General features: G+C 34.0%; 1 protein-coding gene across 10 annotated transcripts in view; it reads right to left on the bottom strand.

The window, feature by feature from the left end:
- The window catches only part of COMMD10 (COMM domain containing 10), a 166772-nt gene that overhangs the window by 132934 nt on the left and 13248 nt on the right, over positions 1-20590 (bottom strand). For 9 of the 10 annotated variants that reach the window (XM_067731488.1, XM_067731495.1, XM_067731492.1 and 6 more), the window contains exon 5: positions 4316-4426. In XM_067731488.1, coding sequence (XP_067587589.1) covers positions 4316-4426 — 111 coding nt within the window. Of the gene's footprint in view, positions 1-3054; positions 3124-4315; positions 4427-20590 lie in introns of those variants that run through there. The other variant, XM_067731496.1, reaches the window with a different exon arrangement.

Here is a 20590-nt window from a genome sequence, read left to right as displayed (position 1 = left end):
AAAATTGCCTGACTTCAAATCCTAGCTCTGTTTATTAGTTAGGAATAACCTAGGAAAATAAACTAACCACTACATGTTTCCATTTCTCCATCTATCTATAAAATACAGATAATAATAAGAATTCATACCTGGAAGAGACTTTTTTAAATATCAAAGGAGGTAATACCGTATCTACATAGAGTAAGCAATTTTAAAAAAAGGCTTTTTTCCCCCTTTTTCTCAATCTAAATAGAATTTGTCATACATTTTGAAAATAAGAATGAAGACCTCTAATTTTAAAAATTGGTATTAAAAGTCCTAAGTTCACTCAAGACCATAATTACCCTTCTGCAACCTGAGCACAATCCAATGGAACACTTAGATAAATGTTTAGAAAGTTCTCTTGTCAAGGTGACTTTATCTCAGTTGTTTCAAAAGAAGAAGAAAAAAAGAATGAAACACAAGGATTCTTTCTTAAAGGATGAACAAAAAGAATTTAGAATCACTGCATTTACAAAATATGATTGTCTTGAACAGCAAATTTACTGAGGAAAATGCAAGATTAGTAGTAAAATTCAAATATTTTAGCGTTTTTAGGATATTCAGTTAAAGTGTTGATGCCATCCAAATTACCAAATCTGTTACACATAAAATTGCTATTCTCTATAAAGAAATTTCAACTGTCTATGACTAGTCTGGAACCAGTTATGCTCTAACCTAACACAGCCATTCAACTATCTTTGGGATTATTGTATTCTCTTTTCTCATAAAGAAGTTAATACAGGTGGCAGAATGTAACAAAAAAAATCAACAGTGTAGAAGGCTTTTTAATAAATTTCATTTTGGCAAATGATCATATGCAAATTAGCAAATATTGAAATCAGGATGATTTTATTTATTTGTTCTGTACATATCTGATTAATGGGCACTAATTTTGTTGATGATAACAAGAGAACTCTATTGTTATATACAGATTAGAAATGTAAACACTTAGCATTTCCCACAACTACTGACTTCACAAATTATTCTGAATGTTATTTCAAATAACACTGTGCGTGCCAGAGGTTAGGTAAGCAAAGAGCTCTACTGCCCCCTAATGAAGTAAAACAAACAAAAAAAAAAGCCCAAAAACTCAGAAAACTTGTTTTGAGGTATGTGTGGAACAGGAAAATAATCTTACTTTGCTAAATGCAGTAGACAAACAGTAAGAAAATTAACTGAAAACAACTAGAATATCTATCAAAATACTATAGGAAAAGCTAGAATCATCCAGTTTTCATGATAAAATTAGTAGCAAAACAGGAAAGCCTCGAGACAGAAATGTTCTAACAGAAAGGAGGCCAGTACAACAATGTTATCTGAAGTGACAGCAATTAAAACTTCACCTCAGGCTACACTTTTCATGTGTATGTTGGAAGGGAATGAGAAGAAAGAGATTCTTAGAAACCATGCTTTTCAGTGAATTACTGTAAGTTTTCAGTTCAGCAGCTCATACGTATTGTAAATACTATCAAAATATTCTCTTACAATTTGCACTGACTCTAATCCTCTCAGAATTATTTTAATATATGTGTACTTTCAGGATAACTACATTGTAAAACATAATGTAAATGTAAAACATTTGACGGAAAAAAAAACCCATACATTTGAAAGAATTTTACCTGTTTCCTGTTTTAAACAAATGTCAATTTCTTAAGCATGACAACTGTGTACTTTATGATACTCTGCATCATAAACTAACAAGCGATAACTTTTAATCTTCCTTTTAATAAAATTTCTCCCTTCCTTTAACAAATTTGGTTTTTAAAACATGTTCCATACTCATGTTCCTTTTACCTAATACTCTAACCTGTCTAGAATTCCTGAATTCTCATTCAGAACAGAGCAAATGTTTGGGGGAAGAGCAGTGTGTGGTCCTTAATAACAGAAGTTATGTAAAAATTAACATCAAGGAATCAGATATAACAAGAGTACAAAGAATAAAATACCAGATCATAAAAACATGGAGAAAAAGTAAAGCTTCCCAGCAGCAGTTCACTGAGGGGAACAGAGGTATGGTAGATAACTGTTCCTTTATAGCTAGGGCACATGTCCCTTGGAGAGGGCCTGTTTTTAACCAGGTTGACCGTGGTTGTACATTCCACTATATGTCTGTTGTTTACAATATATAAGAAGTAGGGACCAAATCCACAAAATGCCACAGGGGAGACAGGAACACAGAGAAAGAGGGTCACTTAAGTCTGCATACGAGATGAAAATATCCTTTACATTCCTGTGCTGCTGCTTTTCTCAAGTGTCCGTTAAGGAAAATGGTTCTCTAGCTCTGCAAGTCATAAGGGTAACCAAATGTTCATTCAAAATTTTAAAACAGCAACAGACAGAAAAATACAAATGTACTCCAGCCTATATCTCAAATGAGTTGGATCTCACATCTGTATAGATTTCCTGAATAATATGAATGAATTAAAAACATGACTCTTTTACTTGAAGCATTACTCATTCATTCCTACTGCCTAAAGATATAACTGACACAGAGACATGTTTTGAAGACACAATAAAGAAGCTGGGAGGACTCAAGCATCCCAGAGTTAAACACTGCCAAAGTTATAATGCTTAAAGTATATCAAATATAGAGTCAAAATTGTATCCTTCCAAGCTATAAATTCCATTTAGCTACTCAGACTTAACATATGATAGTCACGAGAAATAAAGCAGTGAACGTATACCTGGAGAACGCATATATGTATGTGTGTATATAGGTGTGTGTTTTCCCTCATGGAAGAGTCTCAGTCCACACCAGTGAGTTTCAGGTTGTTATCCTAAAGCTAAAGGAATGCCTTCCCTAGTTCACGGAGAGAAAAAAAAATAAAGGACTTTCCAGGCTATCCTTTCCCTCCTCTATTCTCAGAAGCATACATATGAAAAATATGATCAAAAATTAAAGGAAGAAAGAATGAAAGAAAAGGGAAAAGGTTAATTTCATCAAGAAATAAAGTTAGTGGCAGCTTTGGTTTAAAACAAAGAGATTTATTTATTCATTAGCCCAAGAAAACTTTTATTGATGATGATGAAGATGGCAGCAGCCAGCATTTATAGAGCATCATGTACTTTACATACACTGAGTATCTGATCTTCATAAAAGCCCTGTGAGACAGATATATTATTCCTGTTTTACAGATGAAGAAACTGACACTCATAAAGATTAAGTAACTTGCCCAAGGTTAGACCGCTACTAAATTGCAGAGCATATATAATATTGCAGTCAATTCGACACTTAACCATTAAGTTTATGTTCTTTTCTGGTCAAAATGTGTGAAATGAAATGATTCTTTGCAAACACTGTAATAAATTAATAAATTATACATGTTAAGATCCAATTCAATTGCCTAAAATTCTGTGGACATGTAACCTGAGCTAGGCACTGATGCCAGTTCTTATGGAAGACAGAAATGTACAAGACATAATAAACAGTGAAAGTGCTAACAAAGAAGTAATAATATACACATCCTTCAATGCCCATTATAAATAATAACATTTCTTCCACTATTCTCTGATCACATACAGCCACAGTAACCTCTTCTTCTTCAGATCTTCCTACCTCACTCTCACCTCTATTTCATTTGTCTTAAAATGAGACAGTCTCATTTATTTAAGGAAAAAAAGTCACTCCTCCTGCTCTAAGATATTCAATTGCAGTAAAAAATATATAAAAATAGCATTCAATGACAACTGAAATACACATTTCTCAATATGCTGTAATATATTGTCCATAGCAACTCTTTTACCTTTGATAACATGTTCAGGTTTTCTTAAATTAATACTAAAGAAAAAAATCACCATGCAGTTTAAAACTAATCCAAAATTCTATTTTGTAATAGCTGAGATTTAAACACACACACAGACATACTATACATACACAAACAGAACTCAGGTCACCTTCATATTTCAGGCATTGGCTGGACAACATTATTCCCTCTGCCATATGTATGCAGCTTAAAACACAAAACACCCAGAAACATTCACAATTATCTAAAACATTAAAATCATAATTTTATATGACCACTACCAATTTTTTCCATTGCAGAATTTAAAAGACATTATAACATATTCTTGCAAGAAAAGTACCTTGTAAGACAACCTGTTTTTTCAAATAAATAACAAAGTGATATGTAAATCTGACATCAAAACTTGTCACAAAGATCTGTCATTTTGTTAATCTTTCATTTTAATTAAATTATGTTTAAACCTTCAATTCAAAGAACAAAGACCTTGCTAACAATAAAGTACAAGATCTAGTAAACAAAATACATCCTTTCAATGGGATACCCTTTCTTACCTTCGAATCCTCATTGCTCACTCCTAGCTGTAACACAGCTTGAGGAGATTTTAGTTTTGCTTGGGCAGAGTGAGCCATCTGAAGGTTAAGCTGCCATCCAACCGTCTCCAGCTACAAAAGACAAGCACAGATTGGAATCAGATGGTACAGAAGGAAGAAAACAGTCAACTTTAAGCAAATCTCCAATCAGCAGGAATGAACATGGATAGCCTGGACTCTGTGGAAAGTCAGTTCCAGGGCTCCTTTAACCTGCACACTCTGTACATTCTCCCTTTGGGCTCATTAGATTGGCCACGTGCCATGCCTGTCAAATTCAACAGTAAAACTGGCCTTTAAATACACTCTGTTCTAAAAATAAAAGTTCTGAGACTAAGCGATGAACTACACTAAAGGAGTCAATGGTTTTTAAATAGTAAATTACTATTTTAAAACAGTATATTTTAGGGAATTCCCTGGCCGTCCAGTAGTTAGGAGTCTGCGCTCTCACTGCCGAGGGCCAGGATTTGATCCCTCCCTGGTCACAGAACTAGGATCCCACAAGCCATGAGGTGCAGCCAAAAAAACAAAAACAAAAAACAGTATATTTTAAAGCCAATGGTTTTTAAATAGTTATAAATTTGAACCAGTAAATAGCATATACTGGTGATAAGTACTTTAATGACCTCCTATTATCTTTCAAAACTCTTTGCAGTAAGTAGAACATGGTAGAACTTTTTTTTTTTAAAGGGAAATTGAAGTGCCCAGATGGTAAGAGGTTCACACATTTAGACACAGTTAGTGAGACTGGAATAGAGCCAGGCAAAGAATTGATATCTACTAGTGAGCAGGTGTTATCATGCTTTCCAAAGTATTCTAACTTACTATGGTTCCCAGTTATGACAGAAACTAATTAGAATACTTCCTTTGAATTTATTAATTAACAACAGCAAAATTGAATCAGGAAGGCAAAAGCAGTAAAGACACACTAAAACAGCTTAAGTTTCAAAATATTAAGCAGCATAAATGTGGCTTTACTGAACAAGACAGATTATTGGTTTCTCCAACCTCAAAACTATGAAGTTTTAAATCTAATTTCCAATAAATCTAAAGTATCAATATTTTTGTTTTGTGACATGTAATTGTCATATACCTCTGACAACATGACTCTAGTAATTGATTTAGTAAGACTACCTTAGCTACACTGGTAAGAATGGCAGCCTCACAACAATTTTTACTTAACTGGAATACTAATTGCTAACTTGAAAGACTGTTCAACAGCTAGAATCACAGCAGTGACTCAAAGCCAAATTGGAAAGAGAGCAATGAAAGTATTATCTATTCGAGAGAGGATGTGATGAGAAAATAAAGATACAATTCTGTACTTTCTGGCACTGAACCTTTTAGAGTTTATGGGTAAAAAGGGGGAAGATGTTGCAGAGACATAATCCATAATACCACAAGTAAAAGAATCAATTTAATGGTACATGTTAAGGATCCATAATGTACTGATCTTTAACACTGATTACAGTAGTAACATAGTCTCTAATAGCAGCCCACTACTTTCGCAACAGTCACATGCAATAGACCCTCCAATATAACAGGAAAGAACATGTCATAACTACTCTCATATATCCAAGCATTTTGATACACATCATCATCTTAATTGAAAAGCACCCTCTAGGTATTTCTATGGACCTGTAAGACACTGTTTTGATCTCATTTAACTAATCCTATCCCTGTCCTTTAAGCACTTAAGATAAATGACAAAGATAAATATTAAGTGAATAAACTAAAATATGGTCCCACTATGGTCAGGCCTTTGCATAAATTAATGTATGCTCAGTCACTGCACAGAGGTAGAACGGGAGAATTGAGATCACTGAACTTAAAGCTTATGCTTTAGTTCATGCTTACGCTGTCACTCACTAGCTAGGTGACCCTGATAGTTAAGTCACAATCTTTCAAGGTCTCAATTTCCTCATAAAAAATGGAAATAAATCTACCTGAATTATATACTTTTCTGAGTTACTGATAATATCAAATAAGAAAATGCATATTCAAATTGCTTTGGAAACTGCAAAGCATTATAAATATAAGGCATTTGGGTCACCTAATTTTTCCTACAGTATCTTTTTTTAATAGTATGTTTTAAATAGAGTTGACACTCTATATCTATCTGCTGAATTGAAACAAATCAAAAAATACAAGGAAAGGTAAATTTTTAAAACCATCATAACTAAAAAGAGTTCGTTGGTTGATGTTCTTAAATTCTAGAGCCTTTTCTATTGAATTTCGTGATTTAAAAATATTTGTCCCGGGCTTCCCTGGTGGCGCAGTGGTTGAGAGTCCGCCTGCCGATGCAGGGGACACGGGTTCGTGCCCCAGTCCGGGAAGATCCCACATGCTGCGGAGTGGCTGGGCCCGTGAGCCATGGCCGCTGAGCCTGCGCGTCCGGAGCCTGTGCTCCGCAACGGGAGAGGCCACAACAGTGAGAGGCCTGCGTACTGCAAAAAAAAAAAAAAAAAAAAAATTGTCCCATGCCCCCATGAAAGAGTAATTTTAAAAGTAAAAACAAAAAATTGCTAAACTCATATGTAGGTATATGCACATACACACACCCACTCATAAAATTTCATAGAAAAAGATCAGTATTCAGAAAACTTAAATGAAGAGGGAATAAAGGATAACTAGAATTATTTTAAAAAATACTTTGCAGTTTCACAGAATAGTAAGAAAAACAAAACTAACAAAATATTTACAGTGAAACTAGGAGACAACAGCAACACTACTTGAGATAGGTACTCTTATTATCCCCATTCTAGAGATTAAATATGTAAAATGTAAACAACTGGTGCATAGGAGTAAAGAGTATATGAAGATTCCTTATGTTATTATTCCCACTTTGTTTGAAATTATATCAAAATCAAAAGTTACAGAAATTAAAAAAAAAAGTTACAGAAATTGATTCAAGTAAAAATCATCCATGGATACTAAATTTAAGTGGAGAAAGTTTGATTTGAAATGAACGGTCACAAAGTTTCTGCCCACAATTCCTTTTTAGTTGCAAAAGAAGAAAATAATTATGCAGTTGAAAAAAAAAAGCAACATTTTAATCAAGAGATCAAAATTAACATCACCAAAAAGTAGCAAATGGACAGCAGGTGCCTCTAGAAATGATATCCTGCGAAGATCACAACATCATTTACATAACTTTCTAGCCAAAAATCATAACTAAATTTGATCATGAAGAAACGACAGAAAAAAACAGAGAAACACATAAAACAAGTGGAAGGTACACTTGAAAAACAAGTGGAAGGTACACTTGAAAAACATCAAACATCAAAGAAAAGCTGAAGAAAGAAGGAATTCCTTAAACTGCTTAGAACATATATTATTTTCTGGGTCTATAATAGGCACTGGTAATACAAATATGAATAAAACAAAGGCCCTTTGCCAAGGTGAAAATCTTACAGTATACTATTTAATTATTCCTCTGAGACTCCTAAGAAACAAATATGATAGTCATCAATATTTAATTACATAGGAAACAAAATCTAGCACAGAATTTTGACTTAAGTTAGCTAAACTACATTTGCTTCTACTTAAAAGAAAATTCTGTATAGTGTATATGAGGCATTTGTACATTAAAATACCAGGAACCATTTTAATATAATTTGTTTTGATATCTCATATTCAAATTTAAATCTGAGGGTGTTTATACCTTAACCAACATCTTAAGTTTAAATGTCATCAAAATAACATGAAACACAAGGAAAATGAGCCACTAATATTTTTAATGTTTTCCAACACATGCCAAAACTGTTTACATGATAGTTCTTAGGCATCTCATTTACATTACTTATTACCTGACAATGTCACTAACATGTCAGTTCAAAATATAAGGACTTCATTCTCCCTCTAACTTCCACATAAAAAAACTCAGCATAAGCTTAAATTCTCGTAATTGCTTTGTAAACCACAGTTCTAAGCATATGCAAAATTAGTCAAAATTACAATAATATTAGCTCTTTTAAAATGAAAAAGAAAATGTAAAGTTAATCACCATACTTTAACTACTGGATCTCTCAAATAGTAGCCTCTGCTTGGATCATATCACATAGTAAGAAACACTTTTTTATGTTGCAAACTGATATACATATACAAAAGTGTCACAAAACAATTTTTACCCAGAGCAGTAATACAGAATCTCTACTATGTTTCACTTTTAAAATACTAATTCAGGGACTCCCCCAGTGGTCCAGTGGCTAAGATTCTGCGCTCCCAATTCAGGGGGCCCGGGTTTGATCCCTGGTCAGGGAACTAGATTCCACATGCTACAACTAAGAGTTCACATGCTGCAAATAAAAGATCTCACATGCCGCAACTAAGACCCAGTGCAGCCAAATAAATACTTTAAAAAATAAAATAAAATAAAAATTTAAACAATTTAAAAATTAAAAAAAATAATAAAATACTAATTCAAAACCCTCCAAATTGATTTCATTACCTACTAAGCCACTAATAGGTCAAGCTATCTATCTATAGTTAGAAAAAATACTGCTCAGAAATACTGAATGAGTTTTAGGAATTATGTGTATGGATATTCATGAAACAATTATTATTTATTATAATGTCATGAAAACACAAAGTAGAACTGTAACTGCTAAAAGAGAAAACGGTACCTATATTTTGTCGCTATAATCCATCATTCATTTTATAACTGGCAAATACTATAAGCAGAAATTCTGTATATATATGGCTTATTACACAAACTATACATTACTATTTACGCCTATGAAATATAAAACTTAGGAAGTTAACTAAACATTTAATACAAGAAGAGCATGAACCTACCTGTTTTTAAGGCTTAGCTAAACACTTGCTCTATAATTTCCTTGACCATTTCTCTTGACTTCAATGATTTCTTCGTATATAATCTACTGATTAATTATAGAAAATTCCCAACTTAAAAAAATTCTAGTTGGCTTATTCTTTGTTTTCTAAAATTATACATATAGAATAAAGCATGATATTAAGAACTTTTTCTAAATCTTTCATACAGGGGAGAAGGGCATTTTTCAATTCAATGTAATCTGCTTAATAAGGTTAGCTTTTAGAAGCATTTCTCATTATAACCCTGTATCACCAAGAAAGGAATACCTGCTGGGAAAATCAATTCATGAATGTATAAGAGGTCATACTTATGATCCCTCAATTATGGCATGTGTATATGTATATAATGAAATCTTTAAAATAATAGATTCAGAGTAATTTTACATTTGTCTAAAATAGAGAAGTTTCCACTATTTCCATAATGTATAGAGATCTATTTTCTCAAGTAATATATGTATCTAAGGAGTTTGCCTAAGGACACAAGATGACAGCACCAATTTAGGAGTACATTTCATTGGAAACATTCTATATACCAGTGAACAATAAAGGCACTGATGATTATACCTCAAATTTTCACCTTTTTCCTTTGGAAAGAAAATGCTGTAGAAGAAATGAAGAAGGCATTTATAATCTGCTCAAATAGGTTCATTAATCAAATCAGCAAAAATTTAAACAGGCTGTCATTTGGAGGCCCTCCGGGAGATGCCAAATTTTATTCCCCATTTTTAAGCTGGCAGTGCCCTATTTATAAAATCAGATTCTAAAAAATCTATTTGTTTGGGACTTAGAACAAATCTGCAAATATAATAAAATTATAAATGGTGATTAAATTACCAAGTAATTTAACAGAAGGAATGCAAGTGGTTCCCTACTTTTGTCCTAACTAGAGGAATATCTAAAACTCAAAAAATAATAAATTCCAGTTCTAAATGGCTAAAAACAAATAATACCCTGGCATTAAGAAAAATCTTCAATTTCTGGCATTTTATATACGTGGTTTTCTTAACTATTATATACAATAGATATCAGCCTTAACTTACAAGCATATAATTTGAGAAAAAGCCTGTTGCTTTCAGGACACTAATGATTCCCATCTTTATGTAAATACCACAAATTGTATGCTGATGAAACTTACACTTATCAGTAGAATCAGACTTTCATCCTAGTCTTCTAACCATTTTTAAATAATAATGGCACAATGATATAAAGACTGGCCTATGCAAATGAAAAAACAAACAAACAAAAACAGGTTTACCATTAACTGAGATGAGAAAACTACAGGAACAGTTTCAAGAGGAATGATCCAAAGATCAGTTTACTTTTTTAATGTTAAGCTTGAGATGCCTATTCTATATCCAATGAAACTATCAAGTAGGCTAGAGAAAAAATGTTTTATTAGAAAATAGTTTTTAAACCCAGAAGCCTAGATGTGATTGCCAGGGAAGTACAAAAGAAAAGAGAAGAGGATCAGGGACTGACTCCTGGCACAATACAAAATTTAGAGGTTGTAGAAATGAGAAGAAAGTAGCAAATATGACTGTCTAAAAGAAGCAGGCAGAAAGGAGAAAAACCAGAAGAGCACAGACCTGACTTTTGTACCGTCATAGATGCTGGGGACATAAAAATCAATAAACTTACAATCGCTGTCCCAAAAGCTCCAAGTCTAGTGATGAAGACAAACATACACAAAAGTAATTTTGATATAACACATATGTAGAAAATCCTAAGTAACTGCAAAAAAGCTACTAAAACTAATGGCCAGTTTTAAGAAAGTTATGGCAAAAGGTTAATATGAAACATCAATAGTTTTCAATATACTAGAAAGAAACAATTGGAAAATGTCAAAAATGCAATTCCATTTTTAGTGGCAACCAAAATCATGCAAATACACAGTCTTAGTCTGTTCAGGCCACTAAAACAAAATACCACAGACTGCATAGCTTAGTAATAACAACATTTATCTCTCACAGTTGTGGAGATTGGAAGTCTGAGATAAGGGTGACAGCAAGGTTGAGCGAGGGCCCTCTTCCAGGCTGCAGACTTCTTGTATCCTCACATGGCAGAAGGAGGCAAGGGAGTTCTCTAGGGCCTCTTTATAAGGGTACTAATCCCATTCATTAGGGTTCTTTCCTTATTACCTAATCACCCCCTAGAGGTCCTACCTCCTAATATCATCACCATGGGGGTGAGGTTTCAACATACAAATCTTGAAGAGACACAAACATTCAGTCTATAGCATAAGAATAACAAAATTTGTGCAAATCCTGGTCACTGGAAAAACTACAAACATTACTGGAATAAATTAAAGAAGATATCAATAAATGGAGAGATATACCATGCTCATGAATTTAAAGATTCAATATTATTAAGATGTCAGTTCTTCCAGAAATGATCTATAGATAGAATTTAGGACAATCTAATTAATTCCCCAGCAGGAATTTTTTAATAGAAACTGACAAGCTGATTCTAAAATTTAAATGGAAAGGCAAATGACCTAAAAGTGTCAAACCAATTTTTTTAAAGAGTTGGAGGAGTTATATTACCTAACTTGAAGAATATAAAACTACAGCAATAAAGACAATGTGGCACTGGCAAAGGATAGACATAAAGACCCATCAATTGACTTCTAACGAAGGTACCAAGGTAAACGATGCTGGAACAACTAGATATCTACATGGAAACAAAATAAAAAACAACCTCTACCTAACACCAAACACAAAAATGAACTCAAAATGGATCACAGACCTAAATGTAACTGCTAAAACCATCAAACTTCTAGAAGAAAACATAAAAGGAAATCTTTGTGATCTTAGGATAGGCAAAGATTTTAAAGAGAGCCATAAAAGTATGAACCACAAAAGAAAAAAATTATAAACTAGACTTCATCAAAATAAAAAATTCTGTTCTTCAAAAGTCACCATTAATAAAAAGGCAAGCCACGGACTAATAAAATATTCACAATACATATACCTGACAAAGGACTTGTATCCAAACTATATAAATAATTCTTACCAAAATAAGAAAATGAAATCTACCCCACTGTAAAGCAATTATACTCCAAAAAAGATGTTAGAAGAAAAATAAATTAAAAAAAAAGAAATCTATATAAAAAGGGCAAAGATTGGAACAGATAATTCACAAAAGAAGATAAACAAATGGCCAACAAACACATAAAAAGATATTCAAAATCCTTATGTTCAACATCCTTATACCCATTAGAATGGCTAAAACTTTAAAGAATGGCAGCACCAAGTGTTGGCCAGGACATGAAGAAACTGCTGGTTGGAGTGTAAAATAGTACAACCACTTTGGAAAACTGTTTGGCAGCTTCTCATATAGTTAAATATACACTGACCCTACAACCCAGTCAATCCACCCCTAAGAAATTACTCAAGAGAAATAAAAATATATGTCCTTAAAAAGATGTGTACATGAATGTTAACAGATTTATTCAAAATAGCCCAAAGCTGGAAAGAGCCCCATTATCCATCAACAAGTGAATGGATAAACTGTGACACATCCGTATGACAGAACACCACCCTGCAATAAAAAAGAATACCAACCCACAATGAAAAGGAGCAAACCATTGATACATTGATACAACACTGATACATTGATACAACCATTGATACATTGATACATTGATACAACAACACAGATGAACCTCAAAATCATACTCAGTGGAAGAAGCCAGAGGAAAGTACATGTGTATAATTCCATTTATATAAAATCCTACTAAACACAATCTATAGTGACACAAAGCAGATCAATGGTTTCCTGCAGCCAGGGTTTAGGGAGGAAAGAACTGCCAGGGGGCATGAGGAAACTTTTTAGCACGATGAAAATGCTCTGTATTTTAATTATGACCATGATCTCACAGAAATAATGCTATCAAAATTCACCAAATAGTGCAATTAAAAGGATACAGATTACACTATGTAAATTATAATTTAATAATGCTATTTTTTAAAAGATACAATATATTAAAGGCCGTAACAGAGGAATGTATAGGTGCGATGAGAGAACATCTTCAATCTCTTTGCCATCCTCTAGTCATGGGCAAGAACAGGAGGCAGTAAGCCTCAAAGGAACAAGCCACACTACTACTTGCCTCCCAGAGAAAGAATTCTATACTGTGACATCTTTAAGTATACGAAGACAAGGTCAGGATCTCAGAGATGACTATTATGCAATACAGTATCCACATTACAAGAGGTATAAATGCTTTATTACAAATATCACAACTTAGGGATACTCTCTAACCTATACCCTCAAGTTTAGATGCCACAAAAGTCAACCTAGTGTCATTGCTAGGGTGGCATGAAACTTAAAATTATACTCCTTGACCCACAGACTTGGCCAAAATACCTAATTGGTCTTCCTATCCAAGTTATAAAGTGATGAGGGAAAACATCAATGAATCATCATTCAGACTGCTTGCCACCTCTGCATACCATGAATATATGAAGACCATAGTACAAGTTTACTGACACCGAAATGTCATTCAGCTAATGCTCTCACAGTTGACAACACTCTGAAAAAGTACATCAATTCTATTTAGCAAGTGCACATCTTGACTACTATGACATAAGAGTAATTTTGCTAACAGCACAGTTCTTTGGCATTAGTAAAATCTTAATTTGTTAATGGTCTGGTTTTAGTCAATTATTTATAAAGCAGAGAATACATTTCTACTTCAAATTAGACTGATTAAGGGTCTCTTAGATCTAAAGTTCTTTAAATTGATTGCTGCATCAACAGCTAATGACATCACCTTTTTTCCCCTGGAGAATTTCCATTTCAAGCTAAAGCAATTCTTATTATACATATTCCCACTTTTAAAGAGGGAAAATGTAAATGACTGAATCTAGTATTCCAGCAAAACTCAAGAGTCATGAAATAAATGAACCACAAAAGGCTTAAAGTACAACCAAAATGAAAGCACAAAAGAACACTAGGAAATACAAAATATAATCCATACCCTCCTCTCTTTACTTTTCTAACACCAATAAACACAAATATCCCTCTTTATAAGAAAACCCTATAAACTGAACCTCAAAGTAGCACAATTAGTAAAGCAGGAATATTGTGCATTTATTTAATCAACAACTATTTTTTGAGAACCCACTATCTACCAAGGGCCATTTAAAGTAGTGAAAATACAGTAGTGAACAAAACAGACAAAAATTCCTGCCCTTGTGGAGTTTATAGTTTAGTAGTAGAGACAATTTAAAAAAATGAACACGTAGAATATATAGAAGGTCAGATAAGAATAATGAGTATTATAGAAAAAAACGAAGTAAGAATGTACCATAGAGGTGGAAGCACTTTTCACTATGATGATTACAGCAAGGCTCACTGATAAGTGTGATATTTGCGCAAAGAGCTGAAAAAGATAGGAAGCCAACCACATGAACATCCAAGAGTTTCTGAGGTAAAGAGAATAGAATTCTCCAAAGTGAGCCAGGTGGAGGTCAACAAGATAGTGGACCAAAAGGGGTTACTGATCATGTAGGGTCTTAAAGGCAATTTTAAGAACTTTGACTTCCATTGTAAACAACACGGAAAGACTTGGTGGATCTGGAGCAGAGCAAAGACAGAATAAGACTTACAATTTAAAAGAAGCACTTTTAGAGTTCCTAATCTGATAATGGTAGGAAGGAGTTTATATCACATCAACTTCCCTTGCAAATAAAAAGTATAACTTCTAGGGCTTCCCTGGTGGTGCAGTGGTTGAGAGTCCGCCTGCCAATGCAGGAGACACAGGTTCGTGTCCCGGTCTGGGAAGATCCCACATGCCGTGGAGCAGCTGTGCCCGTGAGCCATGGCCGCTGAGCCTGTGCGTCCGGAGCCTGTGCTCCGCAACGGGAGAGGCCACAGCAGTGAGAGGCCCACGTACCACAAAAAAAAAAAAAAAAAAAAGTATAACTTCTAAAGAAAATATTTTAAAAACAGTGATTTGAAGGCATTGGAGAATGACTAAAAGCAGAAAGAAGTTAAAGGGAAGGGATCCACACAAGGTGACAGATTTGTAAAAGAAGGGAACCACACAAGGTGACAGATTCACAATTATATGACTCTTTACATTTATATGACTTTTTCCCAATCCGTGCAGCATGGACTGGCTAAAACTCAAATACAAAGCCTCAGATTTGGCTTAAGGGGTCAGCAACCCCATTGCTAGACATTTACTCAAGGGAAATAAAAACATATGTCCACAAAAAGACTTGTACACAAATGTCAAAGAGCAGTCTTATTCCTAATAGCCAGAAACTGGAAACAACCCAAAAGTCTATCAAGAGGACTACAGATAAACAAACTGTGTTATTTTCATACAAGGAAATATTACTCAGCAACAAAAGAACTGCTGATACAAGTAACAACATGAATGCATCCAAAAAAACATTATGTTGAGAGACGGTAGACAGACACTTATTTGAGTTCATTTATATTAACTCTACGAACAGGAAAAAAACAACTTACAGTGATGGAAATTTGAGTATGAAGGTGGAGGGAATTAAAACTGGGCACTTTCCAGGTGATGAAAATTTTCTCTATTTTGTTAAGGAGAATGATTAAAAGGGTATATATAATTTCTGAAATTCATCAAACTGAACACACTTAAAATCTCTGCATTTTCTGCAGGTAGATTATATTTCACTAAAAAAACAGTAAATGAATATAGCAGCATTTAAATCTCACAAACATTTACATTCAGTCAATTCCAGCACATGGAAAAACCATGGCTTTCACTTCATTCTTAACATGCCAACAACTAACGCAACAAATGAGGCAGAAATTTGACTTGTATATGGATATAATTATAACAAAATACCTTTCCTATAAATGCAGATGATAATGTTAAGAAGCGTTTAAATCTTGAAAAAGCACTCAGATATGTATTCATAGTTACATATTTAGATTTAGCTATATGAAGTATGTTTTTTCTGTTCTCTTTTTAATAAAGCCATTCATCCATCCTTAGAATTCCAAAAGAAATGAAATAAGAATATAAAAGAAAATAATAAAAGAATACATTAAGTTTTAAAAATGTCAAATCTAAATTTCTTATATTACATATAAAAGACAGGTATTTAACAATTAATGAAGCAAACAATTAGTTGTTACACTTAACAATAAAGTAAATCTTACTATAATGGCTTAAAGAGAATTTTTTTAAAAGACTGTTCAGGAACATTATTATCTTAAGAACGTTAGCCATCCTTTTTTTTTTTTTTTTTGCGGTACGTGGGCCTCTCACTGTTGTGGCCTCTCCCGTTGCGGAGCACAGGCTCCAGACACGCAGGCTCAGCGGCCATGGCTCACGGGCGCAGCCGCTCCGCGGCATGTGGGATCTTCCCAGACCGGAGCACGAACCCGTGTCCCCTGCATCGGCAGGCAGACTCTCAACCACTGCGACACCAGGGAAGCCCTAGCCATCCATTTTTAAATGCAGGTTTCTCAAGAACATATGAGACATGATGAATTTTCACTACATAATGAAATAATAAATTTGCTATGTAACTGGTAAAATTAAGAACACTCTTAACAGGACGCAATCACAATACACACATTTTGAGCATTCAAAACAAACACAACTGTCAAATTTATCTTTAAAATTTTCCTAACAAACATACAAGTACATTTTAAGAAAAGGAATCAGTACAGGAATCAGTAGCCTTTAAAGAGCAGGCTATTCAGAGTGCTAAAAATATGCCTTATGTATATTTCTCATAATCATATCTGTTACTGAGGAATAGGGTGAACTTCAAATATCTTAGAAAAAATATCATATAAAAAAACACAATTCTTTTCCTTAAGGTCTCAGAAAAAAAGAGATGTATCAATATGTCAGTAATATTTAACATATAAGTTTTTACATTTTGTATAGCAGGAATATACATAAAGGAACTCTAACCAGAATTTTAGGAGTAAAATTAAACATAGTATTCAAGTTCTGTCTGAAAGGGTATTCATAATTTAATAAATGTTGTAACCACACAGGCATTTTAACAAAAATCAAACAGAAAATCCTGTTAGAAGGACACTGCTAACATAGTCAACACTGATAAAAGAGGGAAGACTACCAATTCTAATAAGCAGTGGTAACATTTCAGTGTCCAAAGAGGTTAAGATAAAAAAAAAAAAAAAGTGAGACAGGATAAAATTTTTAAATCCCTTCAATCATATCCTGTAAAAAGCTATCCAATCAATTTTCAATCTGCCTCTCACTTATTAGATTTAAATAACAGAAGATGAAAAGAGGTGTTTTTAAAAACTGAATTAAAAATAAGTTCCTTTTGATTTTTTAACTTGTTATTTAACTGAATCTCTCTTTGAATTCAGAATTACACAGATGTTCCACTGCAAGCACCACACAGTTTATGTTAACCTCTAAATGACTATAAAACAGTCTTTGCAAATACAACTTTTGTTCATTATATAATAAATCACTGCCATATATTTCTGTTACAATTTAAATGACATGATCTATTTTCATCCACAGCTATTTTAGTCACCATATCTTAACAGTCAACAGGGCAAAAAGGAAGATAACATTATAGTTGTCAGAGGTACCATGACATAAAAGGCTCAATTAAGAGAGAGACCAATCTCGGACTTCCCTGGTGGTGCAGCGGTTGAGAATCCGCCTGCCAATGCAGGGGACACAGGTTTGAGCCCTGGTCTGGGAAGATCCCACATGCCACGGAGCAACTAAAGTCCATGTGCCACAACTACTGAGCCTGCGCTCTAGAGCCTGTGTGCCACAACTACTGAGCCTGCATGCCACAACTACTGAAGCCCATGCACCTAGATCCTGTGCTCTGCAACGAGAAGCCACCGCAATGAGAAGCCCACGCACCGCAACAAAGAGTAGCCCCCGCTCACCACAACTAGAGAAAGCCTGCACGTAGCAACGAAGACCCAATGCAGCCAAAAATAAATAAATAAAATTTAAAAAAAAAAAGAGAGAGAGCCCAATCTGATTCCCACCTCACCTTCACCATGGACCACTTGGGTTAACACGGTAAAGGTACACTTTCGAAAGTTTTACTTCTTTTTCAAAGATATAAAACACACATATACACACACAAACTATGTAAACTACCCTGCATAAAGCCTGACACAGAAAAATTTTGCTGCTAACATTTAGGTGGTAGTAGAGCACAGTGGCTTAGGAGTGTAACTACTTTGTTAAATCCCAACTCTACCACTTATTTAGCTGCGTGACCATGGACCAATTATTTAATCTCTCTAATCCTCAGTTTAATTTTAAATATAAACTAGAACTATTAATGGATCTTACAAGATATAATGCACTGAGTAGAGTTTTTGGTCCACTGTAAACATAAGAAATGTTTGATATTATTATATGATCTTAATTAGCATTTAAGGTATTAAAAAATGTATTAGCTACCCTCTCATATACTCTGTATTGGCAAAAGATAATTTCCTACATTCTCAAGGGACCAGTGTCATAGGGACCAATTAATCATATCCAACTACTTTTTTGCATATTTTATATAACAACTGATCAAACTACTTCTTAAACAGAAGTTAATGTAATACAACATAAGGAAGAAATATTACTTTTTAAAAAAATTTTTTTTATTTATTTTATTTTTGGCTGCGTTGGGTCCTCACCACGACGCGCGGGCTTTCTCTAGTTGTGGCGAGTGGGGACTACTCTTCGTTGTGGTGCATGGGCTTCTCATTGCAGTGGCTTCTCTTGTTGCGGAGCACGGATTCTAGGCACACAGGCTTCAGTAGTTGTGGCATGTAGGCTCAGTAGTTGTGGCTCGCAGGCTCAGTAGTTGTGGTACACGGGCCTAGCTGCTCTGCGGCATGTGGGATCTTCCCAGACCAGGGCTTGAACTCGGGTCCCCTGCATTGGCAGGCAGACTCTTAACCACTGCGCTACCAGGGAAGCCCCAGAAACATTACTTTTAAAAAAGCAACAAACTATCAGCCAGAAAATAAAAAATGACTTACTATCAGAGGTGAAAAAAGAAATATTTTTAACTATACAAGTATACTGTACTTATATAAATGCAAGAAAAAAAACAGAAGAAAATTATATAAATATAAAAAATAGGCAAATATTCAAAGACAAGTAGAGATTTTTTTTTTTAATGGCAATGGTTAAAAAAATTTTAGGGATTAAAAAATGGAAAACAAAATCTGTACAGGGTACAGGAAAAATCAGAAATTAAAATGAAAAATGAAACTGTGATGTGGAGGACACTTGAGAGCTCTTAGAATGTACAGTTTAAAAGAAAAAGAGAGAAATGAAAACAATACCGGGGCATTTTCTAAAAACCCATACCTAGCATCTTTTTGTTTCTACTTTATACATTAGATCCCCAGAATTTATTCATCTTATAACTGGAAATTTGTATTCTTTGAACAACATTGCCTCCATTTCCCTACCCCAGCCACAGTCCCTGGTAACCACCATCCTACTCTCTTTTTAATTTTTTTTGCCGTACCACCCAGCATGCAGGATCTTACTTCCCTGACCAGGGATTGAACCTGTTCCCCTGCCGTGGAAGCGAGGAGTCTTAACCACTGGACTACCAGGGAAGTCCCCAGCATCTTACTTAATGATGAGAGACTGAATGCTTCCTCTCTAAAACTGGGAACAAAGCATGATGTTCAAACTTACCAATCTTAATCAACATCATATTATAAGTCCTAGTCAGTACAGTAAGGCAGGAAAAACAAAAGGTGAACAAACTGAAAAGGAAGAAATAAAACTATCTCTATATGCATGAACAATCTGACTTTCTACAAAGAAAATCACAAGGAAAACCACCAAAAAAACTGCTATAACTAATTTGTGAGTTTACCAAGGTCTTGAATACAATATCAATATATAAAAATCAATTGTGTTTCTATATACTAGCAGTAAACAACTAGAAACCAAAATTTTAAAACCAGTACCATTTACGACAACTACAAAAAAAAAACTTAGGTTAAGATACAAAACCAAAGGCAGTATCAATAAAAGAAAAAAATGATAAATCAAACTTGATCAGATTTTAAAGGTTTTACTTTGCAAAAGACACTGTTAGAAACTAAAAAGGAAAGCTACAGACTAAGAGAAAATATCTGCAAATCATATATCTGACAAAGGACTCAAAAGAGTCACAAAACTCAACAGAAAGAAAACAAACACCTTCTACAAATTGTAACAACCAAAAACACAAGAACAAAAACAAAACCCATGCATTTCTGTATGCTGGGATTTACACTTGTAATTGTCCTTTATATTTATATTACTATAATTATCTGTCACAGTGTGGAAATACAGTTAGACAAAAGATCTGAACACACACTTCACAAAAGGAGACATATGGATGGCAAGTAACTACATAAAAAGATAATCATCATAATCTGTTA

This window comes from Pseudorca crassidens, chromosome 3, assembly GCF_039906515.1.
Source record: "Pseudorca crassidens isolate mPseCra1 chromosome 3, mPseCra1.hap1, whole genome shotgun sequence".
Lineage (NCBI taxonomy): Eukaryota > Metazoa > Chordata > Mammalia > Artiodactyla > Delphinidae > Pseudorca > Pseudorca crassidens.
This window is presented reverse-complemented; position numbering and strand designations above follow the sequence as displayed.